General features: G+C 44.0%; 1 protein-coding gene across 4 annotated transcripts in view; it reads left to right on the top strand.

Annotated features, from left to right (window-relative positions):
* The window catches only part of PRDM2 (PR/SET domain 2), a 102,354-nt gene that overhangs the window by 61,236 nt on the left and 22,805 nt on the right, over positions 1-18,313 (top strand). For 3 of the 4 annotated variants that reach the window (XM_084788208.1, XM_084788209.1, XM_084788210.1), the window contains 2 exons: positions 8,097-8,207; positions 13,480-17,878. In XM_084788208.1, coding sequence (XP_084644334.1) covers positions 8,097-8,207; positions 13,480-17,878 — 4,510 coding nt within the window. Of the gene's footprint in view, positions 1-4,743; positions 4,801-8,096; positions 8,208-13,479; positions 17,879-18,313 lie in introns of those variants that run through there. The other variant, XM_084788211.1, reaches the window with a different exon arrangement.

Genomic DNA, 18,313 nt, shown 5'->3' with positions numbered 1-18,313 from the left:
AGCACTCTTTTACCCTTCTGAATTGGCAGGATATGAAGTATCCCTTGGTGATTTGGGATAATCCTTAAAGACCAATGCTCAATTATGATATAGTGTTTACTTGTGCTGGAGCCTGCTGGGAATCCGGGATCTGCTGGGCATGGATAGGCTTGGATACGCATTCATGCACGTGCCTTGCTTCATGCATGGGAGGGCCACAAGCTGAAGTAGTTTTGTGTTTCTGTAACCCTCTACAAAAACTTGTCTGCTTGAGGAGTTTTAGAAAATGGAAATGAAAGCTAGTTAACATGACTCTCATCACAGCTGACTGCCAAGGCCAGGACCCTCTTTAATATCAATAGGCACTTAACATGATCATTTGATGTAAATATTTTTATTTAAATAATGATGGGTATAATAACTAAAAAGCAATGAAACAGAAAGAATATAGAGTTTATGTCTGTTTGAAAGGAGGAGATACTGTTGGAAGGTTACACACCTGAAGACTGATGGGGTGGTTTGAAGGCTTAAAACTGTTTAATGCTACATTATACTTTTGGTTTCTTTTAAGTCTCTTACTGTGTCTTGTGGACTTGATATTTCTGAGGATAGTAATTTTTATTCTGAACCATTTTCTTGGGTATACAAGTAGGAGAGAGAAAACAGATAACTTGTTCAAAATGAAAAGTAGAGACTCTTTCCAAAGGGTGAAAATGGTGTGTGTTACTCTTACATGCAGAAGTGTTACTTTTATCTTTTTAATTTTGCTTTTGTGTGCATTTTGTTTTTGAAGTTCGCTCATGAATTTTTTTTTGCATAATCATGTTGGTCTTAGAGAACACATGTAGGGAAACATACCTTTCTCTACAACTACATCACTAGGTGCCACCTCTGAATGTCTTTATATATTGTGAGGTCACTTAACATTTACATCTCTGATTACTATAGATTTACTGGTCATAAGGTCTAAACACAGTCCTTTTCTGTGACAAATGCCAAGAGTGGATGTTTAAGTATTGTATTTTGTCTCAGTTATGTCTAAACTCATTTCTAGTATAGTTTAAAGTAAATTTGTAGTTAGTTAATTAAAGTATAGTATTGTAAAATCCATCATGGGCTTTAAGAGGCAAGGCTTACCTTTCACCAGTTTCAGAGGATGCAGCCAGCCTTCCCAGAGGTCTGGTGTCTTCAGGCATTTGGAATGCACTACCACTGTGGCACTCTCAGTGCTGTTTGCCTGCTTCTGGAATAGACCTGGACTTGCCCTGAGTTCTTCACTCTGGAGCTGGAATTACAGGTGGTTGTGAGCCACCTTGTGGGTGATGGAAATTGAAGCCTGGTTCTCTAGAAAAGCAGCCATTGCTTGTAACTGCTGAGCCATCTCTCCAGCCTCAAGTTCTTCACTTTTTAATTGACCCATTGACATATTTTTAGATTGGACATCCATTTTCCCTCCTAAAGGCTTTTGGAAACCTATGAGAAGAAACTTAAAAATTAAATTATGAGAGAGAACAGGCAAGCATCTTAGCTTAGATTTCAGAGATATTTTAGTTAGCCTTTAAAATATTTCCTCTTAGACTACAAGACTTTCAAGATTCCAAAGAGGAAAGGAAAGGAAACGATGTTGGCTTAATTAAAATTTCTGGTTTGTTTGGGGTGTTCTTTCTCTAATTTGAATTCAAAGCCACTGTATAAAAGGTTTTGTTCCTGTTTTTTGTTTGTTTTGTCTTAGAAAAATTAAAAGCAATGATAAGATCATTGGTGTGTCTACCAGCGTGTTGTTAGCGGGGAGCCTGAATCCTATACAGGCTCAGCAGCAGCACTGTGGCACATTAATTAGAAATTTATACAGCAGAGCCGTAGAACTTAGGCAGTTGGAGGTTCCTTCTTGTTTTGTTGAGTCGAGTTTAGAGTCCTGTTTAATAACGCAGAGCAACTTAAAACCATGGAGGTCTTATTTTTATAATTTGCCACAGTGTTTACAGACAGATCTTAGTGAACTTAGCTGTAGAAAAAGAGGTGTGATTGTGCCAAAGGAGCTTAACAGTTTTTTACTCTCAGGTAAATTTTAGAGTTATTTTAAGATGTTACTTCCATTTCCATGAAATGAAAAGCATCCCAGCCTCTTAGTGGTATCAAGCTGGTAGACTGACAGGGCCTTTTCCCTGGTGGCTACTTGCCTCTAAGGCCAGAGTGTGATGCTTGGTGACTGTTAGAGAGCCCTTCTCAGACACGGGTCCCATCAGTCCTGCCATCTCAGCTTCCTGACTCTCCCTTGAGTGGATGTTAGTGGCCTGCTGGTACAGATACAGAAATGGGCTGGAATTCTTGGTGGAGGACTGAGTTTTGTATGTGTTCCCAGCTTTGCTCATGCCTGTAGATCATTTAACCACCTCCAGTGGAAGGCAGTGCTGATTTTTTTTTCCTGTCTGCCCACCACCCTCTCTCTGGCCATTTGAGATGCCAGCGTTGCCGTTATCTATCCTTTTATTAACACCATCAGAAGGGGTGGTGGTGATTACTTTAAAAAAATCTTACCAGAGCATGTATTTTGTGCTTTCTTCCAATTAAACTTTTCATCTCGTTTTTGGAACCCTAACTTGTAATTCAGCCATATGTCCTGAGTGCTCATCAGCCCACAGCTGGCTTTGCCTTAAAGAAATGTTTAAAAAAAAAAAAAGTATATATAATGAGCTTAAGTGCTTTAATGAATCACTTAACACTTTGCCTGAAATACTATGTTGCATTTTACAGAGTGAAATTAGGGGCTGGAGAGATGGCTCAGCTGTTAAGGGCACTGACTGCTCTTCCAGAGGACCTGAGTTCAATTCCCAGCAACCACATGGTGGCTCACAAACATCTATAATGTGATCTAATGCCCTCTTCTGGCCTGCAGGTGTACAAGCAGGCAGAGCACTGTGTACATAATAATAGATAAATAAATCTTTTAATAAAGAAGAGTGAAATTAGAACCTAGAAAATACCATTAACAGGCTTTTGGGAACAGAAAGGATGAGGAGGAGAATTGGATGAGAATTGAGTTCTGGATTGGATTCTGACTTGATGTTGGTGTGACTTGTCATCATGTGAAGTTTAGAGCTGTCTCTGAGGTGAGGGAGCTGGATAGTCTTCAGAGTTCTTCTGCTTCATGGTGTTTTGGTGGTTCTCATCTTTCACTGGAAGCAGCTCAGCTTCCCCAACACCCACCACCCACGGTGTGCTCACTGAGCCTCCACGCCTCTCATCCTAGCTCTCAGGGGTTGATGAAGCCTTTCTGTAGCTTACTATGAAAGCACACTTGCAGTTCTCAGATGTCCTCCAGGCACAGGAAGAAGACTGTGCAGGAGGAGATTGTGGATAGTAATGCTGTGAGATTAGGGAGAGCAATCCTATTGATGGAAGTACTTTACTCTGCTGTCTGGGGAAGAGGAACACAAGACAAAAAACACCGAAGAAACTTGGAGCTTGAGTTGTTGGAGTGGTGGGGACAGAGGAAGTTCAGTGGCTGGAAGGCAGGTGTGGCTGAGTGCTGAGGACCAGAAAGCCCAGTCTGATGGCCTCTGTTGATTCTGTTCAGTGCTGTTCAGGCCTCCAGTGACCTTTCATGCCAAAGTGGAGAGTCTCACAAAGGATGGTATTAACCCCCTAAAGAAAGATCCATGGGCCTGGCTTCTGTGCTGTCTCAAGTCTGTTGATACTAAAGAGATGGCTAGCTCCCAGTGAGGAGGCAGCCAGCATGTAGGGAGAGCTCCATGTGTTCTAAATTCAGCTCATTTGAATCACTGTATGCAAGAGCTTCACTGTTGTGCTGAATTTTTAATGTTGCTGGAGCGGACCTGGAATTTTGCATTTTCTGTGCTGCCTAAACATTTTTAAGTGAAACATTTTTCTCTAGAATTTCCTGATGTTTAGTTTATTTGAATAGTAGAACATAGTCCATATCTGGGTTAAATTACTAATTTGCTGCCTTAAGCAGTTTTGATTTTGTAACTCCCACCATGGGTAATAGCAGTATAAGGCTATGCATTGTCTAAGAAACTGCCATTACAGCTGTTGAATGTCTTTATATGGCAGCTGTTTGACTAGAAATGGGTGTTTCCTTGGTGATTCACGTTTGTTCAGAGCAGGATTCTGTGCTGTTGACTGATACTTTATAACTTAAGGTAAAATGAAGATGGAAGAGTACTTCCTTCTAACGTAACTGCTGTCCTTATGCTGAGTGTGTAGATGCTTCATGCATCTGCTTCCTTTACCAGGGTAGTAATGGTGCCAAGAATGGTGTGTGCTGACCGAGACGTTAAGAGATGGCTACAGGAAAAAGAGCCTTTTGAGCTGTATTGTCTTCACTAATTATGGTTCCAGAGCTTATAGTTGTGGGACCTGGGTAGACACTTCCCATCTCTGATCTGTGGGTGTCTCTGAAATTACAACCATGGGCTGCTACTTGGAGGTCTTCTAGAAGAGTGGCCCGTAGTTGGTGTGGGCATCATGTCATATAACATAGGCATGGTGCAAACCTGACAGCGAGCCTAATACATTGATCTTTACTTTAGCAATTAGGGATGTAGTGGCCTTTTCTTTTTTCTTTTTTGTTTCTTGGTGTTATATGAGAGACTTGACGAAGTGGATAGTGGCTCTTTGCCTTGTTTTTCTTTGTCTTTATGTGCACATTTCTTCCTCTACACATCAGATGTGGTCTCTCATGTTCTTTGTCGTTTCCATTTCACTCTCCTCATGTTTCATTCCTTTATCTTTCTTGTCTAGACCAAGTGGAGCAGCCAGCTGGCAGTAGCGCCATGTAGGACCCTGCAGGAACCCCTGGTAAGTGCACTTGTGTACTTGCCAGCCACCCAGTGGTACCTCTTGCTCAAAGATAGACGTTACAAGACCCCTGTCCCCTTCAGACAAATCCTGATATGTCATTTCATGTTCTCTTTTAATATCTTTTTATGTAGCAGACAGAAACCAAGTACCTAAAGAACTTTCTGATAAGGGAAGTGTGACAGATCCCTATTTGTCCAGCAGTACTGTGATGCATAATTTAATTTGTTTTCTGCCATAGTTGTGTTTGTTCATATGTGGTCTGAGCCTTCAGTTTCTCCCACAAAACAGCACTCTGATGATGGGACAGACAAGTGTTTCCCCCCCTTTGGTATCCCCCTTCTCTAATCAGAGGGCCTCAGGAGAAGAATCTTGATAAATGGTTCTGATTAAGGAAATTTAGATGTTAGTCTTAGCTCCATGAGCAAATGATAGTCTTGCTAGATTCCTTTTGCCACGTAAATCCTGCTGTTAACTAAGTTACTTTGGTGGTATCATATCTTCATCTTTAGAAATAGTACATGAGTGTTATTTTAGTATTTAACATAATTTTTAGTGAGTACATAGACTAGAGTTCCATATGTCTGTGGTGACCTCAAATATAGTACATCGGTCTAGTCCAGTACTCTGGCATTTGAGAGCTCTCCCAACAGAGAAGAGGAGAGATTTGGCTGTGTTTTCAGTTTGAGGTTGTCACACTGGGAGTGGAGGCATTGCTGCATGATCTTGTAGGTCAAGCACTCCTCCTCCCCTGAAATATGCTGTGAAACATACTCTGTTGAATCAGCAACCCCCACAACAGAGAATTGTGTGAGTGAGAGTGTCATTTGTGCTATGCTTGAAAAACTAGGCGCATTACCTGCTCCGTTAGTGACAGCCGTGTGCTCTTGTTAGTCCTCAGAAGAAAGTGCAGAGGTGCTCATCCTGACGCGGTCTGTCCTCACAGTGGATTGCATCGCCTTGGCTGCGGCTTCATAGTGAATGCCTGGGGAGTGAAAAACAAACTTGTTAATGAGTACAAAAAGTAACATGTAGAGCAAACTAGCTATTCTAGAGGTGTTTTGTTTGAGTTTGTTTTAAGGCAGGGAATGCAATGTAAGCATTTGCCTTTCTTCACATACTTAAGCAGCCTATTGCACTGCTTGTTTTATTATAATGGAAGTGTATTTAATGCTCTGTTTCCATATGCCTGGTATGCTTCGTGTTTCTACTTGTGCTGCTTGAGTGTGGTACAGCACTTAGGTCGGAGAAAATCTTTGAGCTGCCTTGGCAAGATATTGTGGTCAACAAATTGACACCTGTTTTTCTAATAAATGTTACAGTGTACCTTTATTTTTAATGTAGCTGAAGCTTTTTTGCAGAGGGCATGCTTAGATCACAATTCTCCATTTAGAAACCTGTGGACAGTCACAGTAGAGGGTCCTATTTCTTGGCCTGCTTTATTGAGGACATGGGGGTAGTATTTTAAAAGAAAGATGTGGTTTTGATTTGGAGAAACACATCTCTGTATCTGCCTCAGGTTCTGCTGCTGGCCATGTGACACCGGAGCAGTTCAGTTGCACTCTATCATCAGCTTGCCATTTGTGTTTTCTTTGTTGTCGGCATGCATTTTGTTTGAAGTTACTAATCTGTTTTAAAGTGAACATCACACACAGGAAAGACATAGGTGTATTGAGGCTAATGAACTGGTGAAGGGGGAGAGAATCCACATTCTTCAACACAGATCCTTCAAGAGCTTTGCTCAGCAGTTCCCAGGTTAGATTAAGCACTGTGAGTTTGACACAGGAGAGCTGAGGAGCTACTGTGGAGGGTGCCTATGTGTCCTGTGCCTGTGCGGTGCTGACTAGTATGACCCCCTGCCCTTTGACTTCTGTTCATATCAGAGAGCTCATTGTGTGCTTGTGTTCCAAGCCACTTTAGCTGCATGTGAAAAGGAATGTTTGGCCATATTGTTGACAACCATAGAGTTGAAAAACAACAGCGCCGCCCCCCCCCCCAAATGAAGGAAAACAAATCAACTCTGTTTTCTAACTGGCTAAAGAATTGGGCACTTAAAAATGATATTTTAGGATTTCCCTTTTAAAGACTAACAGACTTGTTTCTGTAGTTTCTTGTTAAATCTTAAATTTTATCAAGATCTTTTTAATTAGTATGTTATTTCTGAACTTTTAATCCAGTGCTCTTCTCAGTTGTGCCATTTTGTTTCTGACATTAATTGCCATACTTTTAGCTCTTCATATCCCTTTCATGATTGTCTGCTATTGAGACAGTTGAGAATTTTATTTCTTTGTGTGAGTGAGTAGTTTATCTTGTCGGCCTTTGGTTATGAAGGTGGCAAAAGGCTTCTTCAGGAAAATCAGGGAAGCCTGGGGATTTCTCGGGGTGGTGGAGTGTGTGTGTGTGTGTGTGTGTGTGTGTGTGTGTGTACACGCTCACGCAGAATAATGCTGAAAGAAAAGCAAGTGCTTCGGAAGGGACTTGAGATTCACCGGATCTGATAACTTTGGGTCGGTACTTTAGGGCTGAACCTGCAGTGTATGCAGTGCTGTGTTCCTTTGGGGGCTTCAGTTCATTGTTGTAGCTTCTTAGGAGAGGTCATATTTTAATCTAAACTGCTATAGTTTGGGGTCACTTGGAATGCAATTACTATTTCCTGAACTTTGTTGGCTTTTTTGTTTTTGGTTTTTGAAGACAGTTTCTCTGCATAGCCTTGACTGTCCTGGATTTGTTTTGCTGGCCTTGAACTCACAGCGATCCGCCTGCCTCCCAAGTGCTGGGATTATAGGCATATGCCACTGTGCCTGGCAACTTTATTAATTCTAAAGTGTCTTTTATATCAGTATTACTAACTTTTTAAGAATACATTGTACATTAATTTGATAGCTATTTCAGCTGTGAAACAAAGGACAAGCATCTAAAAATGCAGGATTTAAGAGTTTCTTTTTTCTTTGACAGATTTGGTTGGTATTTATAGTCACCATCCATTCCTTTCTTTAGAAATTCAAAATGCTAAACCTGGCATAGAGGTAGGTGCACGCCCATAATCCCGGCATTTGAGAGACAGAGGCAGGTAGATCTCTGTGAGTTTGAAGCCAGCCTGGTCTACAAAGCAAGTCCAGGACAGCCAAGACTACCCAGAGAAACTGTCTCGAAAAACCAAAGAAGAAAGGAAGGAAGAAAAAGAAAGAGATCCAAAATGTTAATTGTCTACACTTTACTTTGCTTGGGTTAATAATTGTCTCAGGGACCAGAGTGATTCTGAATGAGTGAGTAAATAAATATATGCTATATTTCAGGGAAGAAGAAATCACAAGAAAATAAAAATAAAAGCATCAGATCCCAGCCCACACAGCTGAAGGCAAGTGAGCCAGACTCTACCTTTGCAAACATGAGAGGCTCTGCAGAAGGTAAGTGCTGGCCATGCTTGGTCATCTAGGTGTGTCTTAGTGCTTCATTTCACTTTCTGTCTCCTGGCTGGTCCACCTGAGAGATACCCAAGAACTAGAGAGGGCTCAGATAGCAAGAACGCTGTCTGAGTTTACTGTAGTAAGCTTCGCTTTCCATACCCTACCTCCTCTTTAGAATGAAATTATCCTCCCCTTAAAATGAAGTGGACATGCTACATGATTGTATTAATAAAGAAAGTCAGGCAGGCATTAAAACCCAAGCCTTTAATCCCAGCACTAGAGATGCAGAGGCAGTCAGGTCCAAGTTCAAGGCCAGCCTGGTCTATATAGTGAGACTGACTGAAATAAAACACACACACACACACACACACACACACACACATACACACACACACACACATTTCCATATGTTGAGTGCCATAAAAAGAAACTGAAGTAACAAGCTAGACTGCCAGGCCATGAAAACACTCTAGGTTACTAGCAATGTGACATTCTGATCTGTTCATGATTTTACAGGGACATACTTACTTACGAAAAATTTTGTCTTGTGATATAACTTATGATTTATCTCTATTAGTGTGTCTTCAATTAAACAGTTACTTACACGTATCAGGCACCTTGGATTTTGTATAGCAGAGTGAAAATTGTTTCTAGTTTGGGTCAGAATTTTAAAATCTTACTTTATCTTTTTTTATGTTTCTCTCTGTAGAATTGTATTTGTTTCCCCAATAATGCTGCTGAGCAATAATATTCTAGGTGTTAAGAGTTTACAGAGAAGCAGCTTGAAAGGTAATCAGCTGAGTGCGCTCAATGTAGTTGAACCTCCATATTTGGGATTCTGTGTCCCTCAGTTTGTTATAGGAGATTTATACAGACAGGAGCTTGCTCAAGAGTTGTTCATTGTGATGCACACAGGCAGATTTCAGAATACAGACTTGTGACTCTTGCAAGAAATGTACGTGTGTGTGTGTGTGTGTGTGTGTGTGTGTGTGTTTTGAGGGATGGGAGGGCCATATTTTTGAATACTTTTTATGGCCATTTAATTTGCCCTGTTTGTGATGATGACTGGCAAAAGAATCCCAGGTTTCATGTCCTTGTATGAATCGAGAATGGCTGTGCTCGTTGTGAATGATGAGCACATGGCCCTTAGGGTGTGTGGGGGAGTCAGGTAGAAGGTTAGGATGACTTTAAATAGGAGTTAACTCCCTCCATCTCCAAACCTTACACGGTGGAAGGAATAAGGAGAGCTCGTTTCCTACTCTTAAATCTTAACTTTCGCCTCCTGAGAGCAGCAGATTTGCCAAGACAGTTGTTTAAGCAATACAAAAAAAGCTGAACAATTTTTATTTAAAATTAGAGTTTGAAGATGGCAGTGGTGGTGGACACCTTTAGTCCCAGCACTTGAGAAGCAGAGGCAGGGGGTTCTGATCTCTTAAGAGTTCAAGGCCAGCCTACTCTACAAAGCGAGTTCTAGGATAGTCAGGGCTACATAGAGAGACCCTGTCTCCAAAACAAAACAAAACAAAAAAAGAATTTCAAAATTTAAGAGGTCCCTTTAGTGGAAAATAAACAAAAACAATTCAGGTTGTTGCCCCCACCCCACCCCCATACCATAACACCACAAAAAAGACACTTGATGCTCAGGCCCAGTGTTTGACACTGGGTCAGCATGAGGGGCACTTTGCCTAGGCCACTGATGACCCAAGGTCTCCCAGCCTTATGTTTGAAAGTCAAAGAAGGTAGGCACTGTTTTGGGGCTTGACTTGTTAGTGAGGTTGTGTACATTAAACTCCTGTTACTTTAGGCCAGTGGTTCTCAACCTCTGGGTCATGACCCTTTGAGGTCACATATCAAATAACCTTGTTTATCATATATTTACATTATAATTCATAACAGTAGCAAAATTGCAATTATAGAGTACCAATGAAATAATTTTATGGTTAGGAGTTACTACAACATGAGGAACTATACTAAAGGGTCGCAGCATGAAGGTTGAGAACCACTAAAATAGTTTCAACCCATATTGATCACCAGTTGTAAGGAGAAGCCTTTAAGACTAAGGAAACCACAGATTATCAGAGAAAACAGATTCTAGAAAGACATTTTTAAGTCATAGAAGTATATTTCCATTGTCCTATGTTGACTTTTTTGTCCAGTGTTCTGGGTGGTTGTTGAAAATGAATCTGAGAGCCGGGCATGGTGGCACACACCCAGCACTCACCTGGTCTACAAAGCAAGTTCCAGGACAGCCAGGGCTCTCTGTCACACAGAGAAGCCCTGTCTCCAAAAAAAAGAAAAAGAAAAAGAAAGAAAGAAAAAGAAAAAAAAATGTATCTGAGAGTGCATTTGAAATGTGTTAATTACCACCATTGACTGCTCTCCCAGCTTGTTGAAAGCGCACAGAAAGTATGAAGTGTGTCCAAGAGAGCGCAGACTGGTTTCTATTTAGAAACAGGAGCTTACTGCTAATGAAGTAGCAGCAGATGGTAGAAGTGGGCCCCCTGTTTCTAGGAAATAGCAAGAGGGCTGAGGCCCAGGTGTTTAAGGGAGCTTGTGTGTGAAGAACTTGTAGCATTTGGCTGCTCTTTAGCATCTTTTCCCTCCAGTGGCCCCTGTCAGTGGACAGCCTGTTGTGTCCTGATACTTGGGACACTCTTTTTTTCCTCTGTCTCATAGCCTGTTGTCCAATAGTAGCGTGCCTGCCTTGTTCTCAGCATTTAGGAATGCCTTTTTCTCAGTCTCTTAATCCGTCCTATAGGTCAGTTTCCTAAATGACTCTCCTGCATTCAGAAGTCATAGTGGATGCTTTTTATCCTGCATTTTTATTACCCCCTGTTGCCTGTCTCTCTATCCTTGATTCGTGTATCACCTTTGGCTTTAGCCTGCACAGTACACTTCACACTACTTGTGCTTCCACAGATACGGCCATGGGCTTGGTATAAGCAAGCCCACGGTTGCTTGCTTGCTGTGTGTAGCTTCTGCCAGAGTAAAACTTGTGCGTGTAATCATTTTATCCTGCTGTAAACATAGGACGTGTGGGGGAGGTGGAGATAAGGGTCCTGACAGTCTGGTATAACTTGTGCTATCAGCTATGTTTGCTTCATGGGGATCTGTCAGGAACTTGAGGAGTTGGCCAATTGACTTGGCTAGAGAAATTGTAGCTCTGCTGCCTCTTTTGCAGTTTCTGAGCTCTTAAGGTGACCGTGGAGGGGCTGAATTCAGTAGCAAAGCAGGTGGTCCTTCTTACTGGGCAGGTAGCATTGTGGCTCACACCACCCCACCAACGTTCATCTTGCGTCTTCTTACAGCTTTGATCTGGAAGAGTCTTCTGTTTTCTTCCATCCACAGGCCCATTCTCTTCCTTTATAGAGAACCTTGAAAGAGCTGCTTCTCTTCCTTCTGTTTTCTTCCTTCTCTTTGAGAATTTGTCCTCACTGTTAGGCTGTGGTTGTTGTCTTGGTCTCTAAACCTCCCTGTTGGCAAATGGAGCACACCCCAGTTTTAGTCCTTTATTTACCCAGCATCCTACAGCTCTGGACCCAGTGAACCATTCCTTCCTCGGGACTTGTCTCTTGGCCTAAAGGCCATTCCTCACTCTCCTAGTTTGTGTTCTGTTGCTGTGGTAAGACAATGACCAAGAGCAACTTGGGGAAGAAGTGGTTTATTTGGTTTGTGGGTTATGGCCCATTATTGAGGGAAGCCGAGGCAAGAACTGAAGCAGTGACCGTGGTTTACTTCAGGGCTGAAATTGAGCTACTTTTCTTACATAGCCTGAGGCCACATGCTCAAGGGTTGCAGTCCCTGTAGTGGGCTGCACCCTCCAGCCATCACTTAAGAGAATACGCACAGCCATGTCTGTAGGTGATGTCATGGAGGTGCTTCCCCAGATGAGGCTTCCCAGATAGCTCAAGCTGACAAAGACAGCTAGCCACTCAGTGTCCGTGATACAGTCCTTCCCTGTCTGTCCACTCTAGGTAATCTGCAGTTCATTGCTCACCGGCCTCCCTTGCCTGAGGCCGTGGGTATGGATAGGCACTCCAGCCTTTGTTGCCCTCAAGATTCTTGGAAAATTCTACTTAATATTTTTACTGAGACACCGATGTTACCAAACCCTAAACTTGAGCTCATCCTGAGTGAATTCATGATGTCTCTCTGCCACATGTGTACATAGATAAATCACTGCTCCTCCGTGTTGTCCCTGTGGTTCGGTAAGCAGAATCATTGCAGTTTCATGCCGTCCTCTTGGGCTTCTCACCACACCCAGTCAACACACATGTACCCAGAGTCTGGTTACTTCCCACCACTTTCCCCATCCTACTACCTGCATGTCGTCATCCCGCACCTCTCCTGGAGCAGTGAGCTCTTCTTGCCTAACCTCTTTCCCTTATCCAAATAGGTTTTTCATTTTCCTCCCAGTAAGCAACACAATTCTCTTGAAAATGGAGCTGTATGACTTCTCTGTTAGAACCACCTACAAGCTCTGTTTAACTCAGGGTAATGGCCAGGATCATATCTGTGGTCCTGGGTTACCTCTTGTCTCATCTTGTGACCATTTTCTAACCCCCTTCTGTGGCCTTCCTGACTTTGAACTTGCTTGTGCCATCTTGACTTAGAGCTCATGTATTTGCTGCTTCCTCCTGCCAATGCATTCTGCCCCCCAGATGACTGCATGGCTTATTTTCTTTATGTCTCTGCTCAACTGTGGCTTTATTTGCAAGCCCTTCTCTGGCCTTTCTACTTTAGAAGGGAATGAACATATAGACTCACAAGTGATGGGGGATTGTTGTTTTCTGCAGTGAAGTACTCATGATCCATAACAATTAGATTCGGCTTCTGAGAGATAAAGTTGCTTTGACTTGAGCAGCTGATTACATCATTCTTCAGCAAGTTTGTTTCATCCTCCAGCTACACTGTCACGAATCTAATCAGGTTTAGCAATTTCTTGGAATCATGAGAAGTTAGAATTTGTAACCAGTCTCTTTATGAGTTAATAATGGCTATTTCAACACAGTTGTGGGTGCTACAGTTTTTATAAACAGAAAAGCTTAGGACCTTGTGGGCATACTTGACCTAATATGCCCAGTGTTATCCTGTCCTAAGCAGTTCCTTTTATTTGTTAAGTCAGTAGAAAGGACTTGCGCCCAGCTCAACCTCTAAAGGAGCTTGTTCTTGCTCACATGTCTTAGTAGCTTCCAGTGGTAGAGTCATAGGAGTTGATCACACAGCAGCCAGGTGGCCTTATCTCTGTGCTTTTGCCTTGTGTGCTCCCTAGGTCCTAAAGAAGAGGACGAGAGGCCTTTGGCTTCTGCACCCGAGCAGCCAGCTCTTTTGCCAGAAGTGGTCGGCCAGGATGAGGTTCCACAGGTGGCCATCCCTCTCCCTGCCTGTGAGCCGCAGCCAGAGCCCGATGGGAAACAAGAAGTCACAGACTGTGAGATCAACGATATGGAGGAAGAGGAGGAGGAGGAGGAACTGGAAGAAGAAGAGGAGGAGGAGTTGGAAGAAGATGGAGAGGAAGAAGCCGACGCACAAAACGAAAGCTCTGTGAAAGAGCCAGAAATACGATGTGAAGAGAAGCTGGAGGATTTATTAGAACCACAGAGCGTTTCAAATGAAACTTCTGAAGACTCTCCAGACGTGACCCCTCCTCTCCACATCCCCAGAACTAGAGAGGAAGCCAACGGTGATGTGTTTGAAACATTTATGTTTCCATGTCAGCATTGTGAAAGAAAATTTGCAACCAAGCAGGGGCTTGAACGTCATATGCATATCCACATGTCTACAATCAGTCATGCTTTCAAGTGCAAGTACTGTGGGAAAGCGTTTGGCACACAGATTAACAGGAGGCGGCATGAGCGTCGCCATGAAGCAGGGTTAAAGAGGAAGCCCAGCATGACACTACAGCCCTCAGAGGACCCAGATGATGGCAAGGGGGAAATCGTCTCTTCTAAAGATGAGTCAAGTCCACCTCAACTTGGGCAAGACTCTTTGATATTGAACTCAGAGAAAGCCTCACAGGAAATGAATTCATCTTTTATGGAAGAGAATGGTGAAGTTAAGGAACTTCATCCATGCCAATACTGCAAAAAGGTTTTTGGAACACACACCAATATGAGACGACATCAGCGCAGAGTTCACGAACGTCACCTGATTCCCAAAGGTGTCCGGCGAAAAGGAGGGCTCCTGGAAGAGCCACAGCCACCAGCAGAGCAGGCCCCATCCTCCCAGAATGTCTATGTACCAAGCACGGAGCCAGAGGAGGAAGGGGAAACGGATGATGTGTACATCATGGACATTTCAAGCAACATCTCTGAAAACCTAAATCACTATATTGATGGTAAGATTCAGACCAACAGCAGCACAAGTAATTGTGATGTGATTGAGATGGAGTCTAGTTCTGCACACTTGTATGGCATAGATTGTCTGCTCACTCCAGTAACTGTGGAGATTACTCCGAATATAAAGAGTGCCCAGCTCTCTATAACAGATGATCTTCCTAAAGAGTCTCCCAGCAGCACAAATTGTGAGTCTAAGAAACGGAGGACTGCCAGTCCACCTGTGCTCCCCAAAATTAAAGCTGAGACAGATTCTGACTCCACAGCCCCCTCCTGTTCCTTAAGCCTGCCTCTGAGCATCTCAACAGCAGAGGTGGTGTCTTTCCATAAAGAGAAGGGTGTCTATTTGTCTTCAAAGCTCAAGCAGCTTCTTCAGACCCAGGACAAACTGACTCCTCCTGCAGGGATTTCAGCAGCTGAGATTGCTAAGTTAGGTCCCGTGTGTGTGTCTGCTCCTGCATCCATGCTACCTGTGACGTCTAGTAGGTTTAAGAGGCGCACCAGCTCTCCACCCAGTTCTCCACAGCACAGCCCTGCCCTGCGAGACTTTGGGAAACCAAGTGATGGGAAAGCAGCATGGACAGACCCAGTTCTGACTTCCAAGAAACCCAAATTAGAAAGTTGTAGTGACTCACCAGTATGGAGTTTGTCTGGGAGAGATGAGCGAGAAACTGGAAGCCCTCCTTGCTTTGAAGAATATAAAATAACAAAAGAATGGACAGCCAATTCCACTTTCAGCAGTGTGTGCAACCAACAGCCATTGGATTTATCCAGTGGGGTCAAACAGAAGTCAGAGGGCACAGGCAAGACTCCAGTCCCTTGGGAATCTGTATTGGATCTCAGTGTGCATAAAAAGCCTTGTGATTCTGAAGGCAAGGAATTCAAAGAGAACCATTCGGCACAGCCGGCTTGTGGTGCTGCAAAGAAGAAAAAACCAACCACCTGCATGTTACAAAAAGTTCTTCTCAATGAGTATAATGGTGTTAGCTTACTTGCAGAAACCACACCAGAGGTGACCAGGAGCCCAAGTCCGTGCAAATCCCTAGATACACAGCCAGAACCCGAACTTGGTCCTGATTCGAGTTGCTCAGCCCCAACTGTTGAGTCACCACCTGAAGTCATTGGCCCGTCATCACCCTCTCTCCAGACAGCCTCCCTGTCTTCCGGTCAGCTGCCTCCGCTCTTGACCCCCACAGAACCGTGTTCTCCTCCCCCTTGCCCTCCTGTGTTAACCGTTGCCACCCCACCGCCTCCTCTCCTTCCAACTGTCCCTCTCCCCACCCCCTCTTCTGATGCCTCTCCTCAGCAGTGCCCCTCTCCGTTCTCAAATGCCACTGCCCAGTCTCCCCTTCCGATTCTCTCCCCAACAGTCTCTCCCTCCCCCTCCCCCTCCCCCTCCCCCATTCCTCCTGTGGAGCCACTCATGTCTGCTGCTTCCCCTGGTCCTCCAACACTTTCTTCCTCTTCTTCCTCCTCTTCCTCTTCCTCTTCCTTCCCTTCCTCTTCATGCTCCTCCACATCCCCCTCACCGCCCCCTCTCTCAGCAGTGTCGTCTGTGGTTTCCTCTGGGGACAACCTGGAAGCATCTCTCCCTGCAATAACTTTGAAACAGGAGGAGTCAGAGAGTGAAGGTCTGAAACCCAAGGCAGAGGCCCCACCTGGAGGTCAACAGAGTGTTGTCCAAGAAACATTCAGCAAAAACTTTGTTTGCAATGTCTGTGAATCACCTTTTCTCTCCATTAAAGATCTAACCAAACATTTATCTGTTCATGCTGAAGAGTGGCCCTTCAAATGTGAGTTTTGTGTGCAGCTTTTTAAGGGTAAGACTGATCTGTCAGAGCATCGATTTCTGCTTCATGGAGTCGGAAATATCTTTGTGTGTTCCGTATGTAAGAAAGAATTTGCCTTCTTGTGCAATTTACAGCAGCACCAGCGTGACCTCCACCCAGATGAGGTGTGCACACACCATGAGTTTGAAAGTGGGACCCTGAGGCCCCAGAACTTCACAGACCCCAGCAAGGCCCACGTGGAGCATATGCAGAGTTTGCCAGAAGAGCCTTCGGAAGCTTCTAGAGAGGAGGACTTAAATGATTCCTCTGAGGAGCTTTACACAACCATCAAAATAATGGCTTCTGGAATAAAGACAAAAGATCCAGATGTGCGTCTTGGTCTCAATCAGCACTACCCAAGCTTTAAACCACCCCCATTTCAGTACCACCATCGAAACCCCATGGGGATTGGTGTGACGGCCACAAACTTCACTACCCACAATATCCCACAGACTTTCACTACTGCCATCCGCTGCACAAAGTGTGGAAAGGGTGTTGATAATATGCCCGAGCTGCATAAACATATCTTGGCGTGTGCATCTGCAAGTGACAAGAAGAGGTACACCCCTAAGAAAAACCCAGTGCCCCTGAAACAGACTGTACAACCCAAAAATGGAGTGGTAGCTTTAGACAACTCTGGGAAAAATGCCTTCCGGCGGATGGGGCAGCCTAAGAGACTGAGCTTCAATGTTGAACTCAGCAAAATGTCTCCAAATAAGCTCAAGGTAAGCGCATTGAAGAAAAAAAATCAGCTGGTACAGAAAGCGATCCTTCAGAAGAACAGATCTGCAAAGCAGAAGGCAGACCTGAAGGACACTTGCGAGGCATCCTCGCATATCTGCCCTTACTGTGACAGGGAGTTCACATACATCGGCAGCCTGAATAAGCATGCCGCTTTCAGCTGTCCTAAAAAACCCCTTTCTCCTTCCAAAAGAAAAGCTTCCCATTCATCTAAGAAAGGTGGCCATGCATCACCTGCCAGCAGTGACAGGAACAGTAGCAGCCATCCCCGGAGGCGGACCGCAGATGCAGAGATCAAGATGCAGAGCACGCAGGCACCCTTGGGCAAGACCAGAGCTCGGAGCTCAGGCCCTGCCCAAGCCTCACTGCCCTCCTCATCCTTCAGATCCAGACAGAATGTCAAATTTGCAGCTTCGGTCAAATCCAAAAAAGCAAGCTCTTCATCCTTGAGGAATTCTAGTCCTATAAGAATGGCCAAGATTACTCATGTTGAGGGCAAAAAATCCAAAGCTGTTGCCAAGAGTCATTCTGTTCAGCTCTCAAGCAAATCATCCCGAAGCCTGCATGTGAGAGTGCAGAAGAGCAAAGCTGTTCTGCAAAGCAAGACTGCTCTGGCCAGTAAGAAAAGAACAGACCGGTTCATAGTAAAATCTAGAGAGCGGAGTGGGGGCCCAATCACCAGAAGCCTTCAGCTGGCAGCTGCTGCGGACCTGAGTGAAAGCAGGAGAGAGGACAGCAGTGCCAGGCATGAGCTGAAGGACTTCAGGTAAGCCCAGAGCTCGGGGAGGTGAGGACCGCCGGGAGAGCTGTAGCCGGCCTGAAGGATGTTTTGTTTCCCTGTCCTATAAAATGTTGACACAGCATTTTAGCGAAGTGGCAGTTGCATAATTTATAGCATACCCTTGCTACTTCGGCTACTGTACAGATGAATAAATACATTTTATTTCAGACTTAGTACTCACAAAGTGGTACCTTTTTTCTTTTTTAACTTCTGGGTGGAACTTGAGCCCAATTCCCTGTGTGAAAAGATGAGGGTTTCTTAATTCACATCTTGGGCAGTGTTTCAGTTTCACTTGTGGTGGTTGTTGGCCCTTCATTGTTCCTGAGGGTGAAGTGGGCCACAAGTCCATTAGCAACCACAATGCACTCTTGTTTGTGACTTAAACATAGTTACTAATGTCTAAAACTACGTTTATTATTA

The sequence above is a fragment of the Acomys minous genome (assembly GCF_964271855.1).
Source record: "Acomys minous genome assembly, chromosome: 6".
In the NCBI taxonomy this organism is placed as follows: domain Eukaryota; kingdom Metazoa; phylum Chordata; class Mammalia; order Rodentia; family Muridae; genus Acomys; species Acomys minous.
The sequence above is the reverse complement of the archived record's forward strand: the minus strand, read 5'-3'. Positions and strand labels throughout refer to the sequence as shown.